Genomic DNA, 16,541 nt, shown 5'->3' on the forward strand with positions numbered 1-16,541 from the left:
TGGTTTGGCTAGCCAATGTTTTTTTCTCTAATTTTTGGGCTGATTTGGAGTTTAGCTTATATTTTAGTGGCTATCAGCTTCAGCATTTTTAAGTATCAGCTTCAGTATTTTTAGCCATCAATTTCAGCATTTTTAACTATCAGCTTCAGTATTTTTAGCTATCAATTTCAGCATTTTTAGTGGCCAAATTCAGCTTACATCATTCACACTAGTATTATCAGGTAATGCTATATATCTAGTTCATAATTATGTTTAAAAGTTAAGGTTTCAAAGTTTTAAAACTGTAGTTTTAGAGTGTTCAATTAATGTTCATCCTGTTCGTCTCGCGACTTTAGGTGTGTTTAGGATTTTGTCCCCTTGAGCGACTGAGTTTGACACTCCTGCTCTAAAGCATATCTGTTCTTTTTAAATTGACCTTTATGACGTAAAATCTGGAAATGTCCTTTTTACTTTAGTCAGTACTAAATGAAAAATGAAAATAATTAGAAGTTTGTGTTCTGTTTGATCACCACTTGTGGCTCGACTGTTGTTGGAGTTTGAACACCTGAAACCTCAGATCTGAACATTGTGAGGATGTGGAATGCTGATAGTTCATTTCAGATTTAATTTGAATTTCGATTTCCTCCATTTAAGGCGGTGCTGCTGATGGTGAAGCGGAGAAGGCTTTGGAAGGAGGAGCAGCCAAAGTTAAGGAGCCTGGAGATCCAAAAGAGCCTGGAGCTCCTCAGCCTGAAGGAGACGGCGCTCACGGCGTGGAAACGGGAGTTAAAGTCCGGGATGTAGAGGAAGCCGCTCATAAAGAAGATGCAGGTCTGGGACCTGGAGGAGATTCTCACAAGCAGAGTGAGGTGGGAGCGAGGGGAGTGCCACTAGGAAAACTCAAACCTTCCAGTCCGCCAAAAAATGAGGAGGTGAAAGAAGGAGAAAGAAGCATCGATGCAGAGAAAGAGGGAATTGAGAAACGCAAACGAGAGAGTTTGGAGAACGAAATGAAAGCCAGACTGGAGAAGGAGCAGCGGGAGAAGGAAAAACTGGAACGGGAGAAGGAGATGGAGAGAGTCCGAAAAGAGAAGGAGGCGCTAGAACGGGAGAAGGAGCTGGAGAGAGTCCGGAAAGAAAAGGAGGCGCTAGAGCGGGAAAAGGAGCTGGAAAGAGTTCGGAAAGAAAAGGAGGCGCTGGAGAGAGAAAGACTTGAAAAAGAGAGGCGGGAAAAGGAAAAATCAGAGAATGAAATCAAGGAAAGGGAAGTTCGGGAACAGCTGGAAAAGGAGAAAAGAGAGAAGCTCCTCCGAGAGCAGGAGCTGGAGAAAGCCAAGCAGGAGAAAAAGCCAGAAGAGAAGGAGGCGATGAGAGGAAAGGAGGAACCGCCGGGAAAAGATGGTCAGGAACGGCAAGCCATAGACGCCAAAAACGGCAAAGAATCCGAAGCAGAAAACGGTCAAGCTTTAAAGAAAAACGGTCGAGACCTGAAGGAGCAGCCGGTCCCGGAAGGAGGTGAAGGGTCACGCAAACTTGACGCCGAAAAGGGGAGGGAGCAGGGAGCGGTGGACCTGAGGCGGCGCCGCAGAGCGCTGCAACCAAAAGACGACTCTGCCGCCGCCATGGGAGTCCGTGGGCTGGAGCCTCTGCTGGAGCTGGGGGGCGCCGACCTGCACGCCGCCCTGGAGGATCAGCTGGTGGGCGGGGCCATGGTGCACTCGCGGCAAATCAAACAAGCCCCAGAGGATGATGGGACCAAATGAGACTCCAGAACCGCCAAACGTCGACCTGGAGACCGAGAACGCTTTGATACTGTGTATTCTGAAGACAATCCAAAGACAAATGATGTAAATATTAACTTATTTTGAGTTACAGCGGAGAAGGGGTCAACTGTAAATACATCTATGCAAATCCAATTAAAGGCGTATTTTTATTGAGCAAATGTTATATTTAACGCGGAGGTTTTTGTGTTGTACATTTTTAATACTGGAGCTTAAACCGTCATGTTGTAGCCTTAATGTTTCATTTGAACTGAATCTGTCAATCATTTGATTCCAGTATTTATTCCTTGTTGATGTTTTAGTGCCTTCTTGGACCAAATGCTGCAGGAAAATCTGAAATATTTTTGATGTTCCCAAAAAAAAAAAAAAACTTTATGTGTCAGAAGTTCATTCCAGATCTTGACTTTGTACAAAGTATTTTTCTATGTGAAATGTATTTCTGTACATAAGACCTAATAAACTCTCCATCACATCAACCGTTGGTAAAAGAACAAAAACATGATTCCATCTGAGGGTTTCCTTGTCCTTTAATTCATCTGCCGTGACGTTTAGCCTGAAAAACACAACCGATTCAATGATTATCCATCACGATGATCCATCCAAACCAGCTGGGAGGTTTTTAACGCTTACAGCTTTTACGAAGCAGTTCTTCAGAGCCTCAAACTCTTTGGCACACAGGTCCTTCTGCAGCTCCTGTCTGCCTGCTGTTGTAGCTGCGACACACTTTCCATACGCTGCAGCCTGAAACACAACAGTTTATAAACCAAATTTAACCCATTTTTCAACACTAGAAATAAAATTCGACAAGTTTTATAGTTTTTCTTTAATTATTTTCAATACATTGATTATTATTCTTTTTTGTCCATTTAAAAATGTGAAATTTACACTTCTAGAGAATTTTTATGTTAAACTCTAATTTTAAAAAGAGACTAATATGTTTTGACATCGATTTTATATTAAAAAATACCCCCCAAAAAAGTTATTAATTTGCCATAAGATGAACTACTTTCTTTCAGTGAAACATGGTGGTGGTTGTGTCATGGTTTGGGCTTTTATTTATATATTTGGAACTACCAAAGCTAAAAGACATTGTTTTTGTTGCACCAGATAAATACTTCCCACTGAATTATTACTAATTTCTTCTAAAATAAGAGTATAAATCTAGAAACAATTTACCAAAATAATGTAAATAATACATTATTGGAATCCAAACTTAGGTAATAAATGGAAATTAAAGTTTTTATAGTCAATTGGGCAGCCTGATCAGCAGTTATCTTGGAAATATATGGTCACAACTTGTGCAAAACAAAACAGACCTAAAAAAACAAGCAAAATAATGTTATTCTTCCTGCTAATACGATATTTAATCATCTAAAACAATTCATTCCACATATATGTATTAAATGTTTAAAACATTAACGTCAAATAAGCTAATTAGTGGTCTAATAATTTTCTGTCTCACCTCGTCGGCACACTTTGAAAAGATTTCGGTGAAATTTCTCATTTTCTCCCGGTTTCTGGTCCAAACATTTGATCCCGACATGCTGCTGCATCCGTAAATGTCTTTAAATCTTAAAAACGACAAATCTTGAACTTTTATCTAAAAGTTTTACTGGTTTGATAAATAGATTATCAATTTTAGAGCATGTTTTTAAGGAAAAATGTCATAAAATAGGCTGAACATTCGTGTGAACTATGGATAGCGCCATTTTGGTGACCCTGTCACTAAACCCCTCCCCTTTTGTTCTGATTGGCTAATATTGCCGTCAATCTAAATTTGTAACCTCCCCATATAGCATCTGATTCGCTATAATCTGAATGAGGGCGTGGTGATATCCGCCAATGGACGTAGGAGGGGAAACGCCAAGCGTTAATGATGATTGGCTGCCTGTCAACCTTAACCACGCCCTCCTTTAGTAGCTTCAGAAAGATGAGGAACCCGCAGTTAGACCTGCTAAATCATGGCTACATTTTTGGAGCGACTGGCTTTTCTTCAAAAAGTGAGTCAAGTTTGGGGAAAATTAGCTTCTAGAAAAAACGGTTGACTACTTGGGAGCGCGTGGCGGACTCAACGTAGCTTGACGTGACTGTTTGTATATGTTAACTAGCTAGCTAACTAGCTTGCTAGTCTTTAGCATAGTGTTTATTTTAGGCTAGGAGCTCTATTACCGATGAAAGTAGTAAATAGTATTGCTCGTTTAGATTTAGATTTAATTCTTTATGGGTTTTAAAACTTAAAAATATATTTTATTAAATAAAAAGTGGATAATTTGTCACGTTTATTGAAGGTACCCACCTTGATGAAGGCAACAGCAGATGATGAAAACCCCTGTCCTGGTTACCTTTTTCAGGAGATTGGAAGTATCCTTTACGAAGAAAATAAGTTGTTATTCATTGATTGTCATAAATGTAAATTTTACATCCACATTTAACACTGAAGAACACCTTTGACTGCCATAACACTTCAGAAATCTCCCATGAGTCCTTGGGTTGTGGTCAGTGTTTGCTCGAATACCTCCTGGAGAGACTCCAAGTCGAGTCGTGTCATGTCAAACTTAAGGTGAGAACATAGACTGTATATAAGAGTTACAGAATTTTTACAGTCAATGGGTGAGAACGTCATGTGGGCTTAGAGGGGTGTCAGAATCCAAAACACATCTTAGGTCACCGGCTGAACAGGATAAACATTTTTTGAACACTAGATTACAATGTTAAAACTTTAAAACCGTAACTTTTTAACATAATCATGACCTAAATATATAGCATTACCTGTGAATGCTGTAAGCTGCATTTGGCCGCTGAAAATGGTCGTGAGGAAAGCTGAAGATGCTGAAATTGATATCTAAAAATGCTGAAACTGATAGCTAAAATCACTGAAGCTAAATGCTGAAATCACTGAACCTGATAGCTGAAAATGATCATGATTGCTTAAAAACACTGAAGCTGATGGCTGAAATGCTTAAATTGATAGCTGAAAACGTTGAAGCGGATAGCTGAAAATGTTGAAGCTGATAGCTGAAAATGTTGAAGCTGATAGCTGAAAATGATCATGATTGCTTAAAAACACTGAAGCTGATAGCTGAAAATGATCATGATTGCTTAAAAACACTGAAGCTGATAGCTGAAATGCTTAAATTGATAGCTGAAAACGTTGAAGCGGATAGCTGAAAATGTTGAAGCTGATAGCTGAAAATGTTGAAGCTGATAGCTGAAAACGATAAAGCTGATAACTGAAAATACTGAAGCTGATAGGTGAAAATGCTGATAGCTGAAATAGCTGAAAATGTTGAAGCATATAGCTAAAAAAGATTAAGATGATGGCTGAAAATACTGAAGCTGATATCTGAAAATACTGAAGCTGATAGCTGAAATAGCTGAAAATGTTGAAGCATATAGCTAAAAAAGATTAAGATGATAGCTGAAAATACTGAAGCTGATAGCTAAAATAGCTGAAAATGCTGAAGCTGATAGCTTAGAACACTGCAGCTGACAGCCAGCTAAAATATTTGCTAAATGCCAAATTACCCTAAAAAAGTCTTAGATTAGCCAAAACAGCTAACATGTACCTGAAAAAATATCTAAACTTCAAAACCGCCTGAAAAACGTCAAAAAAGCCTAAATTAGCCAAAACAGCTAGCATTTAGCTAAAATATCAGCTAAACTCCAAAATAGCCTAAAAATCCTAGTAAATGCCAAAGTAGTCAAAAAAGCTATAAGATTTCACATTTTTAAAACTTGAAAACCTTAAATTTCTGAAATAATTATGAATAATAAAAAGGCAGGAATATTATTCTAGAATAAGACTTGAACCTTAAAGAAGTTTCAATATTTTACTTTCAATAAACAAATATTTTGTCCTCTGCTCTCCTCTCGGTTTTTCAAGGTGCTAAAGATCTTTGTCCACCTGTGCGGTCATGGTTCAGATCATTTCCTCACAGAACTCAGAAGGAACTCCACCTTCATCCAGCAAGCTTCAGGTAAGAGATGCTGGGAAATATCACCTTAACGGAGCTTAAAGTTGAACCAAATGTCCTTTATAAGTCTACAGCGGCCCTCCTGATCCCGTTCACGGCACAGCACTTTATCAGAAAGTAAGGAGCACAGCACAGGTACGAAACTGGATCTGCTCCTTTTACCGTCGTAAACGGAAGTGGAATTGACTTACTAGTTGTTTACCTGTACAGGAAGTGGCTCGGCTACTTTTTACAGATTCGATTGTTACCAAAAGCAGCATGTCGTCACACGCTGTTGCCCCTCCGAGAACAGGTGAGAAAATTCAGTTTTTCTTGTGTTTTGACTTTTTATTTTAAACCAGAATCAGTCACTGACTCTGACCGCTTGATATTGAAGATTTGTCCATATGTGGCTCTCCAGGTATGGGACCCGCTCTGTCCCACCGGTCGGCTCTGCAGGGTTTTGGATATAGTCCAGGGAAACAAACGGGTCAGACTCGGATCAAAGCTGTTTTTGTCTCTAGAATGAGAGTTTTTGGAGGGTTTTTGTCTGATCGCCGTTCCGTCATCCGTCTGCGCAGCTGTCAGTGAATCCCTCCTGGATAAGATCCAAAAAGCCGCGGAGGTGGTGGCCAGCGCCGTCCTCCCCCCCACGGAGCAACAGGGCATCCGGCTCCACGACAACCACTACTGCGCCGTCTTTGCTCCATCGGCGCCCATAGAGGTGGCCGTTCCCGCGTGTGCGTACAACCACCCCGACAGGAAACCTAAAGGTCGAACATTTAAACATTTCACTAATGATTCCCAGTTTTTAAATTAAACTTAATGACTTGTTTTCCACAACGACAGTGACCCAGTGGTGCCCGGGGCAGGTCGGCGGCGGCTGGGAGGAGACTGACAGCAGCAATGGCTCCTCCCACAACTCCTCTCAGGACATCAGTGCGAACAGCAGAGCGTCTGTGGGCAGCAAGTCGGCTGGAACAAGGAGCCAATCAGGAGCCAGCAGAGGGAGTAATGGAGACCTGTCAGAACGGTAAATGTTAAGATTTATAAAGAAAACAATCCTGTGATTTTATGAGGAAAAAGCTGTAATTTTACGAGAACAAACACATACAATTCTGAGAAACTGTGTTAAGTTTACATACTTTTTTGAAAATATTGACTAGTTGGTTGTGGATGGTGATGCCTTAAGGGTTTCTAATAAGAATACATGTCCCATAATGCACTTGGACAGCTGCAACTAGACTGACAACCAAGAATTTCCTTATATTAAAGCTGAAATAACGACTTATATTGCTCTCTATGTAATGAAACAATATTTTAGTTATTTTTTTGTTTTATATTTTTCTTAATAAACAGACTTTTGCCTCATAAATGTAAAACTTTAATCTAGTAAATTCTCACCTTTGAATATATAAGTTTAGAACTTTATACTTGTTAAAATGTTATTTTTTTGTTAATATTTCTGAGTTTATTTTCATAAAATGTTTGTCATAATTTTATGACTTTATTTTAGTAAAAATATTACTTTAAAAAAAATATTATGACTTTATTGACATAGTATTACAGCTTTTTTTCCTTATTATCTTACAATTTTTTTCTCAAAAATAATACTAAAAATTATCAATTTTGCTCCTTTATTTTCATAAAATTATTATTTTTCCTTATAATTTTAGAACTTTACTCTTATAAAGTTACAACTTTTTTCCTAATAATTGTACGACTTTATTCTTGTAAAATATGAGTTTTTGTCATACTTTTACAACTTTATTCTCGTACATTTTCTCACAGTATTATAACTACATTCTTTCAAAATTACAACTTTATTCCATATAAATGTTCAACTTTTTTTGTTAAATTATAACTTTATTTTTGTAAAATTCTTGTAATCTTGTAATTTATTCTTGTAAAATTATTTTTTTTCTCACAATTTTACACATTTTTAGCAGTTTTTTTCTCATTTCATTATGACTATATTCTCAGAATTTTGCGACTTTATTTTTGTAAAAGTAAAACTTTTTTTCTCGTAATTTTATTTTTGTACATTCTTGACAGTTTTTTCTCATAAAATTATGACTTTATTCTCCTAAAATTGTGCACTTTTTCCCATGAAAAACAACTTTTTCTCTTATAATTTACTAACTTAATTCACTTATACTTCATTTTTGATTTTTTTTCTCAGAATATTATGACTTCTTGAAAAATTACACCTTACTATTCTATTAAATTCTTTATAGTGACTCTAATACTCCGTCGTATCAGATATTTTGTCATCATTGATAATAAAGTTAAATGTCTAAATAACCACAAAATGAAATGTTTTGTCTGTTTTATAAGTTCTGTTTGAAGGACTGAAAAACACGTACTAAATGTTTTTACAATTTTAAAAACTTCACTTAAAATGATAAAATGATGGGACAAAATTAATGTTTTTTTGTCCTAAAGTTAACCTAAAAATATTAATGTTATTGTGAAATTTATAAAAAAAAAGGTTTAAAATTACATGTTGATGCTTCACGTCTGTGTGCTTCCAGGGTGGAGGCCCTGCAGTTGGGCGACTGTGGCCAGGAGATGGCGCTCATCAACCGACTGACGGAAGGCTCCAGAGTTTTCCTGACCAGAGAGGAGTGTCAGCACTTCATCAAAGAGTCGGTGCATTTTCCTTCTGAAAACCACGTTTATTTCTTCAGCGTTTTCTTCACGTTTGCTCTCTAACCTCCCAGATGTTCCACTCTCAACTGCGACGTGGTCGTGGAGTTGCTGTCCAGCAAACTCCAGAACCCTTCAAGCGTTCTTCAGATGGTAATGTGGAACTCTGAGGAGTTTCCTGTGTTTTATTTGAATCTTTCTACAGTTTTGTGTTTCTTGACTCCCACAGCGGGCTCTGTGTGCCATCTCGTGCCTTATGACCTCTGACCTTCTCTCCTTGGAGCAAATGTTCGGAGCGACCCGACGGAGGCTCCATCAGCTGAGCGACGGCTCTCGAGGACCTGTGGCAAACAAAGCGACCAAGGTAGAGGAGAAGAAAGACGACCTGAAGGCAAACCTATGGAGCTAAATTGGGGTCAAATTATTTAAAACTCAAATCGAAAAAAATATTGGTGTTTGGCCAAAAAAAAGGTAAAATGTCCAAAACTTTTTGATATTCTAAAATAAACTTAATTGTTTTCAGCTTTAAATGTTCCAGGTTTTAGGTTTCAAAACTCAAATTTTATTTATTTATTTATTTATTTTTTTAACTTGTCTTGTCCAACAGCTGAACAAACAGAAATGGGCTGAGAGCCTCTAGTTTTAAAACCTTTGGCCTCGTTGTATGGAGCTAAATTGGGGCCAATATTGTTTGAAACCCAAATAAAACAAACTGAAAAAAATATTGGTGTTTGGCCAAAAAAAAGTAAAATATCCAATATTTTTTGATATTTCAAAATAAACTTACTTATTTTCAGCTACAAATGTTCACATTTTTAGGTTTCAAAACTCAAATTTTCAATTTCAAAACTTTTTTTCAGTTTCAAGTTTTTTTTGTTTTTTGTTTTTTCGAATGTGAAAATTTCAGTTTCAAAACGTTTGGCCCTCATTGATTTTGATTCGTGTTAGCCCCGCCCGAGCACGCCACAACCGTATGGAGATAAATTTGAATTTTCCAAAACTCAAATTTTCATTTTCAAAACTTTTTTCCACTTTCAACTCTATTTCCGCCTTTGAAAATGAAAATTTCAGTCTCAAAACTTTTGGCCCTTATCGATTTTGATTGGTCCTTCGTGTTAGCCCCGCCCCAATGCGACACAACGGGGCAAAAAGTTTTGAAACTGAAATTTTGAGTTTTTAAACCTAAAAACTTGAACATTTGAAGCTGAAAATAATTAAGTTTATGTTAGAATTGCAAAACATTTTGGACAATATACTTTTATTTTAGCCAAACACCAATATTTTTTTTCAGTTTGTTTTATTTGGGTTTCAAATAATATTGACCCCAATTTAGCTCCATACAATGAGGCTAAATTGTTTTAAAATAAACTTTTCAGATTCGAAAACTAAAAAAAAGAGTTGAAGCTAAAAAAAAGTTTTGATATTGGAATTTTGAGTTTTGAAACCTAAAAAAATATTTTAGAGTAATAAAAAAATTTGGGCATTTTACATTTTTTTGACCAAACACCAACATTTTTTTAATTTGTTTTTTTGGGGTTTCAAATAATATTGGCCCTAATTTAGCTCCATACAAAGCTGCTTTAAAAAGTTGGTTTTCGTTCCAGATTCTTCGACAGTTTGAAGCTCTCCTCGGTGGATCTCTGCACGCCGCCAAGCTCGACGCAGCGACCAGCAGGAATCCGTCCTCTTTCTCTGAAGACTCGGATCAGAACACAAACCTGAAACCTCGTCAATCTGCTCCAGATGAGCTGATGAAGGACGAGGAGGAGGAGCTTCACCGTGTCTCTGACAGAGCGGGACATCCGAACCTCGACTGCGATAAAGAACCCTCGCCGCCCCAGAAGAGCGCCCTGTCTCTTTTCAGCGGCATGGAGATGGTGACCAAAGTCACGCTGTGCGGAAAGGACACGAACACTGAAGACAGTTTAAGGTCGAATTACGTTTCACCCGATAGAGATGAGTCAGTTTCAGCGTTCTCTTTTCTAAACTCTTGACCCTATAGGCAGCTTCCTGAAGCTAAAACTGTCCTCCTGGTTCTGTCCTCCTCCTGTGACGGTCCAGTCTGTCAACGGCATCAACAGAACCGGGTCGTCGGGCTTTCTGATGGCTTCATTTCTAAACTAAACGAGAGTATTCGTCTGGATAGAAGGTAGGAGAGAAACGAGTGTTCAGGTTCGAAGAAGCAGGAAGAGTCGTGGTTTAACGTCGTCATGGTAACGGGCATCTAGAGGAACCTTCTCCACTAAAGAAACTGGGAGGACACTCAGCTTTCATGGAGATTTGCTAAATTAAAGGGACTCCCAGTATTTTTTTTCTGGTGTTTAACTGTTTAACTACCTGAAAAAGAAAAAAACAAAAAAAAAAGTTTTTTTTTTTGCTATTTATTTTCTTGGTATGGAACCCCTAAAAGGACATCAAAGTTAAAAAAAAAAATTAAGTAAAAACATTTTTTTTTAAATACTTAGGCGCTCCGTAAAAAAATTGAAGTTACAAAAAACAAGTTTTAGTTAATAACCAAAACTTGTTTTTCTAAAAATTAAAGTGGTAAAAAAAATTTGGTTAGTAACTGATGCACACCAGATAGTAACTATTTTCTTTTTTTCATTTTTTTTTTTATTGAATTTTAAAAAAAATGTTCTGGTTACTAATTGATGCACATCCGTTACTAACCAGAATTTTATTATTATTATTATTATTATTATTTCAAATTTTGAAAAAAAAAAAAATCAGTTTTTCCCTTTAGGGGCTCCATACCTTAGGGAGTAATACACACAATTAGTATTTTTAAAGACATGTTTTCTAAATGTTTCCCACCGTTATTCCATATAAATTTTCAACTTTATTTTTGCAAATTTATAACTTTATTTCTCCTATAATTTTACGACTTTATTCTTCTAAAATTACAATTTTTTTCTCACAATTTTGAGCGGGCAGTTAAAGGATTAATTCTGCTGCTTTGACACATTAAAGTGTCGTCATGTGGCGGCTGCACGTTCTAATTATTTAGCAAAAACAAAAATCCAAACAGAAAAGAGGAAATCAGTTGATAAACGGGTTTAAATAATGATTATTTTCCTTTTTGGTTTAGATCAGAAGTGTCCAAATCCAGGCCTCGAGGGCCGGCCTCCTGCTGGTTTTCCTGCCTCGTCTGCTGCTGCTTACCTGCGTCAGGTGCGTTTAGCCAATAAGGAGTCGGTAACCGGGCCTTCACCCCTGATACTATGTCTTGCTAAAAAAAATCTGCGGTGAGTTTGACGTGTTCGTGCCTTCAAAGAGAGGAATTTAGTTTTGATCGATGCTGATTATTTATTAAAATATCTACGTAGATTACAGTTTGCATCCTCAAAATAACAAATTTAAATCTCTAAAATGGGATTTTAGTGAATTTACTGATATCAGATTAAAAAAAAATCAATCTGATCCTTTTTGTGGAGCTGAAATAAACTTCAGAAAAAAAAATCTAATCTGTTTTGGCCAAATGTACGGAGCCCCTTAAGGGACATCGAAGCAAAAACAATTTTTATTTATTTATTTTTCTATTTTATTTTATTTTTTTACTTTCTCACCAGATAGTAAATCTTAGTAAAAAATTATTTAGAAAAACATTTTTTTTTTTCTTCGATGTCCCTCTCGGGGCTTCGTACAAACTACTAAATTCACTGTTTTTGTACCTTGTTGGGACACTATGGCTGCTTCAGGCTCATCCACCTCAGCTGCAGTTTGAACTATCAAAGAAAGTCTTCCATGTTGTTGAGGTTTCCTCATCACTGAGGGAATCTGGAAACTGTATTTTCACCAGAACAGACACATTTAGGAGTCGAGAGGCTGTGTGGGTAAAAGCAACTTTCATTTAAAGATGAGCTTTATGGAACACTAAACCTTGTGGTGCAGAGAAGGTGACGCTACAATGACTCCCATGATTCATTTGGTTAAAGACTCCCAATAAAAAATGTTTTGGTGTTGTGGCATTCTTCTGATGGACACATATAAAGAAAATTAAGCTTAAAATTGCATTTCTGAGTATTCCTTTATTCAAATCACTGTGAATCAGGAGCAGATGAAAACGGTTTGAAAAAAGTCAGATTTGTGAATTGAGGACGGAAACTGGATCTAAATGTCTTTGTGGTTCTTGTCTTCGCTTTTGCTCAGCAGTAACGTTGGGTTGTACTGTAGTGAGGGGCTGTAAGTAAGCTTGTGGGGGAGTGTGTAAACAGATGGATGATGGGAAAGGGGGATGGGGTTGCTATCTGAAAGCAATCGGAGTGTGTATCCTCCTAGACAAAAGCACCTATCAAGAAAGGTATTTTGTAAAGCTCCCCTGTCAGGAGTGTGCTATAACGTTTGTTTAATATTTTTCTGGGGAAAAAATCCCATAGGAAATGAATGAGATCAAGCAATTACCCATGATTCCTCAAAACCTTGAGTTAAGCACTTGTTTGATCTAAAGCAAACCTACTAGGTGAGGCTTTTTAAGTTTGTCAAAGCTATTAGAATCTAAAAAAATAGTCATCATACAATTATAAATTCTATTTAAAAACCTACAAATTGCTTATACACCTTTAAAATCCCCTAAAATGGTTTGTAAACGCTATAAAAATGGATCTAAGAACTATTAAAAAATACCTTTCAGAAGCTCTTTTGATAACTTTTAGAAACTAATTCGTTTTTGACACATTTACCCATATTTGAATGCAGAAAAATTTAGCTGCTAAAGATGCTAGTGCTAATAGCTGAAAACACTGAAGCTGATTGCCAGCTAAAATAAATAAATAAAAGACAAATTAGCCTAAAGAAACTTCGGTTAGCCAAAACAGCTAGCATGTAGCTGAAACCCCCCCGACTAAATTTCAAAATATCCTAAAAACCTGAAAAACCCTAAATTAGCCAAATTAGCTAGCTTTTTTATTAGCCTAAGTCCAAAAAAGCCTAAACAATAAAAAAAATAACCCTAAATTACCCATAAAAGCTAGCAAGAAATTTGTCACTGCTGTTATATTAAGTTTGAACATGTTTGGCGCCACCTAGTGAGTATTTAAAAGCATTTGAAGAGCTATTTCACTAGATTCATGAAAAAGGTTCATCTATGATCAAATTAGGAACTTTTGATTTTAAACAGCAACAAAATATTGATTGCTTTTAGCAATTATTCAAAGGAATTAAAAATCTAGTTTTCAATGAACTCCTGCTGCACATGTGCTGTAATTTTGGCTAAAAACGGCTGAATTATAATAAAACGACTTAAAATCAACGAGAAGCCGATCGGAGTGAGTCAGTCACCACCAGAACAGTCTGTATTTCAGCTTCGACAGTTTTGGCATCACTTTATTTTAATGTCCAACAGTTTGGAAGATTACAGAGCATATTCATCACTTTCACATTTGTTATGTGCAACACAGTGTACTGGTCATATTACACCATCCATACACAAATATGGCTGAGAGACTCATGACACACTGATCAACAATGTGTAAAGTGAAATGTAAACACGCAGTTTGACTTTTTGCTCCCGTCGTTCTCGTCGTCTTCTATGGAGCTAAATCGGGGTCAAATTATTTGGAACCCGAATAATACAAAGTAAAATTTCGAAAATGTTTTTGCTCTTCTAACATAAACATAATTATTTTTCAGCTTCAAATGTTCAATTTTTTTAGGTTTCAAAGCTCAAAATTTCTATTTCAAAACTTTTTGTGTTGCTTTCAATTCTTTTTTTTCCATTTTCGAATCTGAAAATCTCAGTTTCGAAACTTTTAGCCCTCATCGATTTTTATTGGTCCTTTGAGTTAGCCCCGCCCAAATGCACCACAATGGGGCCAAAGGTTTTGAACCTGAAATTTTTAGTTTTTAAACCTAAAAAATAGAAAATTTTAAGATGAAAATAATTTATTCTAGAATAGTAAAAAGTTTTGGACATTTAACATTTTTTTTGGCCAAACATAATTTTTTTTTCAATTTGTGTAATTTATGTTTCAAATAATATTAGCACCAATTTAGCTCCATACAACCGGGTCAAAAGTTTTTAAAAGTTAGATTTTCAGATTCCAAAACAAAAAAAAAAGTTGAAAGTGGAAAAAAAAGTTTTAGAAAGGTTTGAAACCTAAAAATCGTAACATTTGAAGCTGAAAATATTTAAGTTTGCTTTAGAAGAGCAAACTGTTTTTTGACATTTCTTTTGGCCAAACACAACATTTTTTTTCAATTTGTTTTATTTGGGTTTCACATAATATTGGCCCCAATTTAGCTCCATACAATTGGGCCAAAAGTTTTGAAACTGAAATTTTCAGGTTCAAAAAGAAAAAAAAAAGTTGAAACAGAAAAAAATTGAAACTGAAATTTAAAATTTTGAAACCTAAACATTTGAACATTTGAAGCTGAAAATAATTAAGTTGGGTTTAGAATAGCAAAAAGTTTTGGACATTTCTTTTGGCCAAACACATTGTTTTATTTGGGTTTCAAATGATATTGGCCCAAATTAAGCTCCATATTCTTCCAGCTCTATAAATAACCAGTCGTGTCTAAATTTAGATTCTTGCAGTTTACAAGCTGTGCTCTGTTAATAACATTTCTGTGTCAGAAATGATCTAACTTTGGTTAAAGTGAAGGTTTCCGGCTGATTTTTTTTGGGGCGGGGGGCAGATCCTGACACAAACATGCATCGGACTTCTCCGGCGGAGAAGGAATTATTAGTCAAAGTGCTTTTCTTGTTCGCAAGCACTTGTCGATAGCACCCGTGAACGCGTCCATGTAAAGAGAACGATTCCTCTTGGTAAAGTGCACAGAGCGTTTACACATTAATACTGCACAGAAAAACCACAGTGGTCGGGCCATGAAAAGGCGGATGTGCTTAACGAATGGGATACGGTGAAGCGGCGCTCCCTGGACGTGACGGCGGCGGTCATGTCGAGCCGGGGCGCCCTCTGGTCTGTAGACTGCTGAAGTGCGCCTCCCTCAGGACTCTGTTGATGTAGTAGTAAGGGACACTTCTCCCGTCGCCATGGAGACCGTGGTGTAAGGAGCTGGCACAGTCCTCGGGCTTCGGGCTGGTGCAGTTGCTGTGGATGCTGTCGCTGCTGGAGGACTGCGAAAAACGGAGAAGAGAACTTAAAGAAATGCACGATCGTTTGTAAAACTGGGGGGGCGTAACTCACCTCAGAGTCCAGGTCTGACAGAAGCAGGCTGGGGCCGCTCCCTGACCTCTTGGCCTGCTGCTGGTCGTCCTCACTGTCACAGCTCCGCTGCCGTTTCCTTATTGAATGAAAATGCCAGGAGAGGGGGGGGCAGAGGATCAGGAAGACCCAAAAATAGACAGACAGTTACATGAGCAGCAGCCCCCCCTCCCGCCACACATTAACAGTCCATACCAGGACTGAGCTGCAGTCATATTTAAAGGAATTAGCATTAAAAGCAGATCCTCGTTACCTGCTGTCAGTCCGCATCTCTGCAGCCATTAAAGGGAAGATTCTGACAGACGTGACTCTCCTTCTTCGCCGGAGTCCCTCCCAATAAGACTGTTCGCGTCGCTTCCTATTTTATTTAAGGCGTAAGTTTCAAAGTGCGCCGTTTCATCCAGGGTGAGGGTTCAGAAAAGCCTCTTTAGTCCCGTCAGGGGCTCCTGTCAGCTCGCGCGAGCTGCCTGCGGGGAGTTCTCGTTCACGAAGCGTAATCTCGAGAAATTCCGGGCATAGCGGCGAAGCTAGCTGCTAGTGCTGCTGCTAGCAGGAACTTCTTCCGCTTTCGTAGGCAGCCCACCTACCGTCGGTCATGTTTGACGATTCCCTGAGCGTAAGCGCCGTCGGATACAAATAATTTAATCGTTTCTGTTGGTAAAGAATCGGATTATAATTATGTTTTTTAATGAAAGTTCAACTTCGTGGACATCCGGCAGAACGCTACTCTTCTCCGTCTTAAAGCTCCACCCCCATGTTTACATTACGTCACCAGAGACTACTTCCGGTTTGGAAAAATAAAATAAAATGGATTTATCTATTTTGCTTTCTATTAAAATGTTCAATAAAGCTAGTTGAAAAGTAAAATAAAATAAAAATAAGCAAAGTTAAAAATAAGTTAATAAATAATAGTACTTAAAAAATATCTATTTTATTTTCTATTAAAATTTTCAATAAAGCTTGTTTAAAAAATAAAATAAAAATCAACAGCGTTAAAAAAATACATAAATAATGGT

The 16,541-nt window shown here is 37.3% G+C and overlaps 4 protein-coding genes across 9 annotated transcripts in view; 2 read left to right on the plus strand and 2 right to left on the minus strand.

Annotated features, from left to right (window-relative positions):
• Positions 1 to 2,257, plus strand: part of slc38a10 (solute carrier family 38 member 10) — a 34,142-nt gene extending 31,885 nt beyond the window's left edge. For all 4 annotated transcript variants that reach the window (XM_024285628.2, XM_024285627.2, XM_024285630.2 and 1 more), the window contains one exon: positions 634 to 2,257. In XM_024285628.2, coding sequence (XP_024141396.1) covers positions 634 to 1,742 — 1,109 coding nt within the window. In that variant the 3' untranslated portion in view covers positions 1,743 to 2,257. The remainder of the gene's footprint in view (positions 1 to 633) is intronic.
• Positions 2,258 to 2,269: 12 nt separating this feature from the next.
• ndufaf8 (NADH:ubiquinone oxidoreductase complex assembly factor 8) lies at positions 2,270 to 3,511 on the minus strand. The gene is made up of 3 exons (XM_024285633.2): positions 3,223 to 3,511; positions 2,391 to 2,501; positions 2,270 to 2,313 (listed from the first exon to the last, which is right to left on the minus strand). The coding sequence occupies exons 1-3, from the start codon at positions 3,301 to 3,303 to the stop codon at positions 2,293 to 2,295; spliced, it is 213 nt and encodes a 70-aa protein (XP_024141401.1). The 5' UTR covers positions 3,304 to 3,511; the 3' UTR covers positions 2,270 to 2,292.
• Positions 3,512 to 3,574: 63 nt separating this feature from the next.
• Positions 3,575 to 10,674, plus strand: tepsin (TEPSIN adaptor related protein complex 4 accessory protein). Of its 3 annotated transcripts, none has more exons than XM_036216970.1 (13): positions 3,575 to 3,760; positions 4,049 to 4,121; positions 4,229 to 4,320; positions 5,644 to 5,737; positions 5,802 to 5,869; positions 5,945 to 6,026; positions 6,111 to 6,203; positions 6,295 to 6,453; positions 6,563 to 6,746; positions 8,248 to 8,361; positions 8,437 to 8,515; positions 8,592 to 8,726; positions 9,967 to 10,674. In XM_036216970.1, exons 1-13 carry the CDS (start codon positions 3,722 to 3,724, stop codon positions 10,354 to 10,356), a joined length of 1,602 nt encoding a protein of 533 aa, XP_036072863.1. In that variant the 5' UTR covers positions 3,575 to 3,721; the 3' UTR covers positions 10,357 to 10,674. The 3 variants fall into 3 exon arrangements, with proteins under 3 accessions (XP_036072863.1, XP_036072862.1, XP_024141399.1); XM_036216969.1 differs by having other exon boundaries at positions 3,576 to 3,760; positions 6,295 to 6,486; XM_024285631.2 differs by having other exon boundaries at positions 3,577 to 3,760; positions 6,135 to 6,203; positions 6,295 to 6,486.
• A 4,020-nt stretch (positions 10,675 to 14,694) lies between these two features.
• Positions 14,695 to 16,374, minus strand: si:dkey-21c1.1 (protein FAM104A-like). Its single transcript, XM_024285634.2, has 3 exons — positions 15,779 to 16,374; positions 15,508 to 15,604; positions 14,695 to 15,437 (listed from the first exon to the last, which is right to left on the minus strand). Exons 1-3 carry the CDS (start codon positions 15,805 to 15,807, stop codon positions 15,255 to 15,257), a joined length of 309 nt encoding a protein of 102 aa, XP_024141402.1. The 5' UTR covers positions 15,808 to 16,374; the 3' UTR covers positions 14,695 to 15,254.
• Between the last annotated feature and the right edge of the window lie 167 nt (positions 16,375 to 16,541).

This window comes from Oryzias melastigma, linkage group LG19, assembly GCF_002922805.2.
Source record: "Oryzias melastigma strain HK-1 linkage group LG19, ASM292280v2, whole genome shotgun sequence".
Classification (NCBI taxonomy): Eukaryota; Metazoa; Chordata; class Actinopteri; order Beloniformes; family Adrianichthyidae; genus Oryzias; species Oryzias melastigma.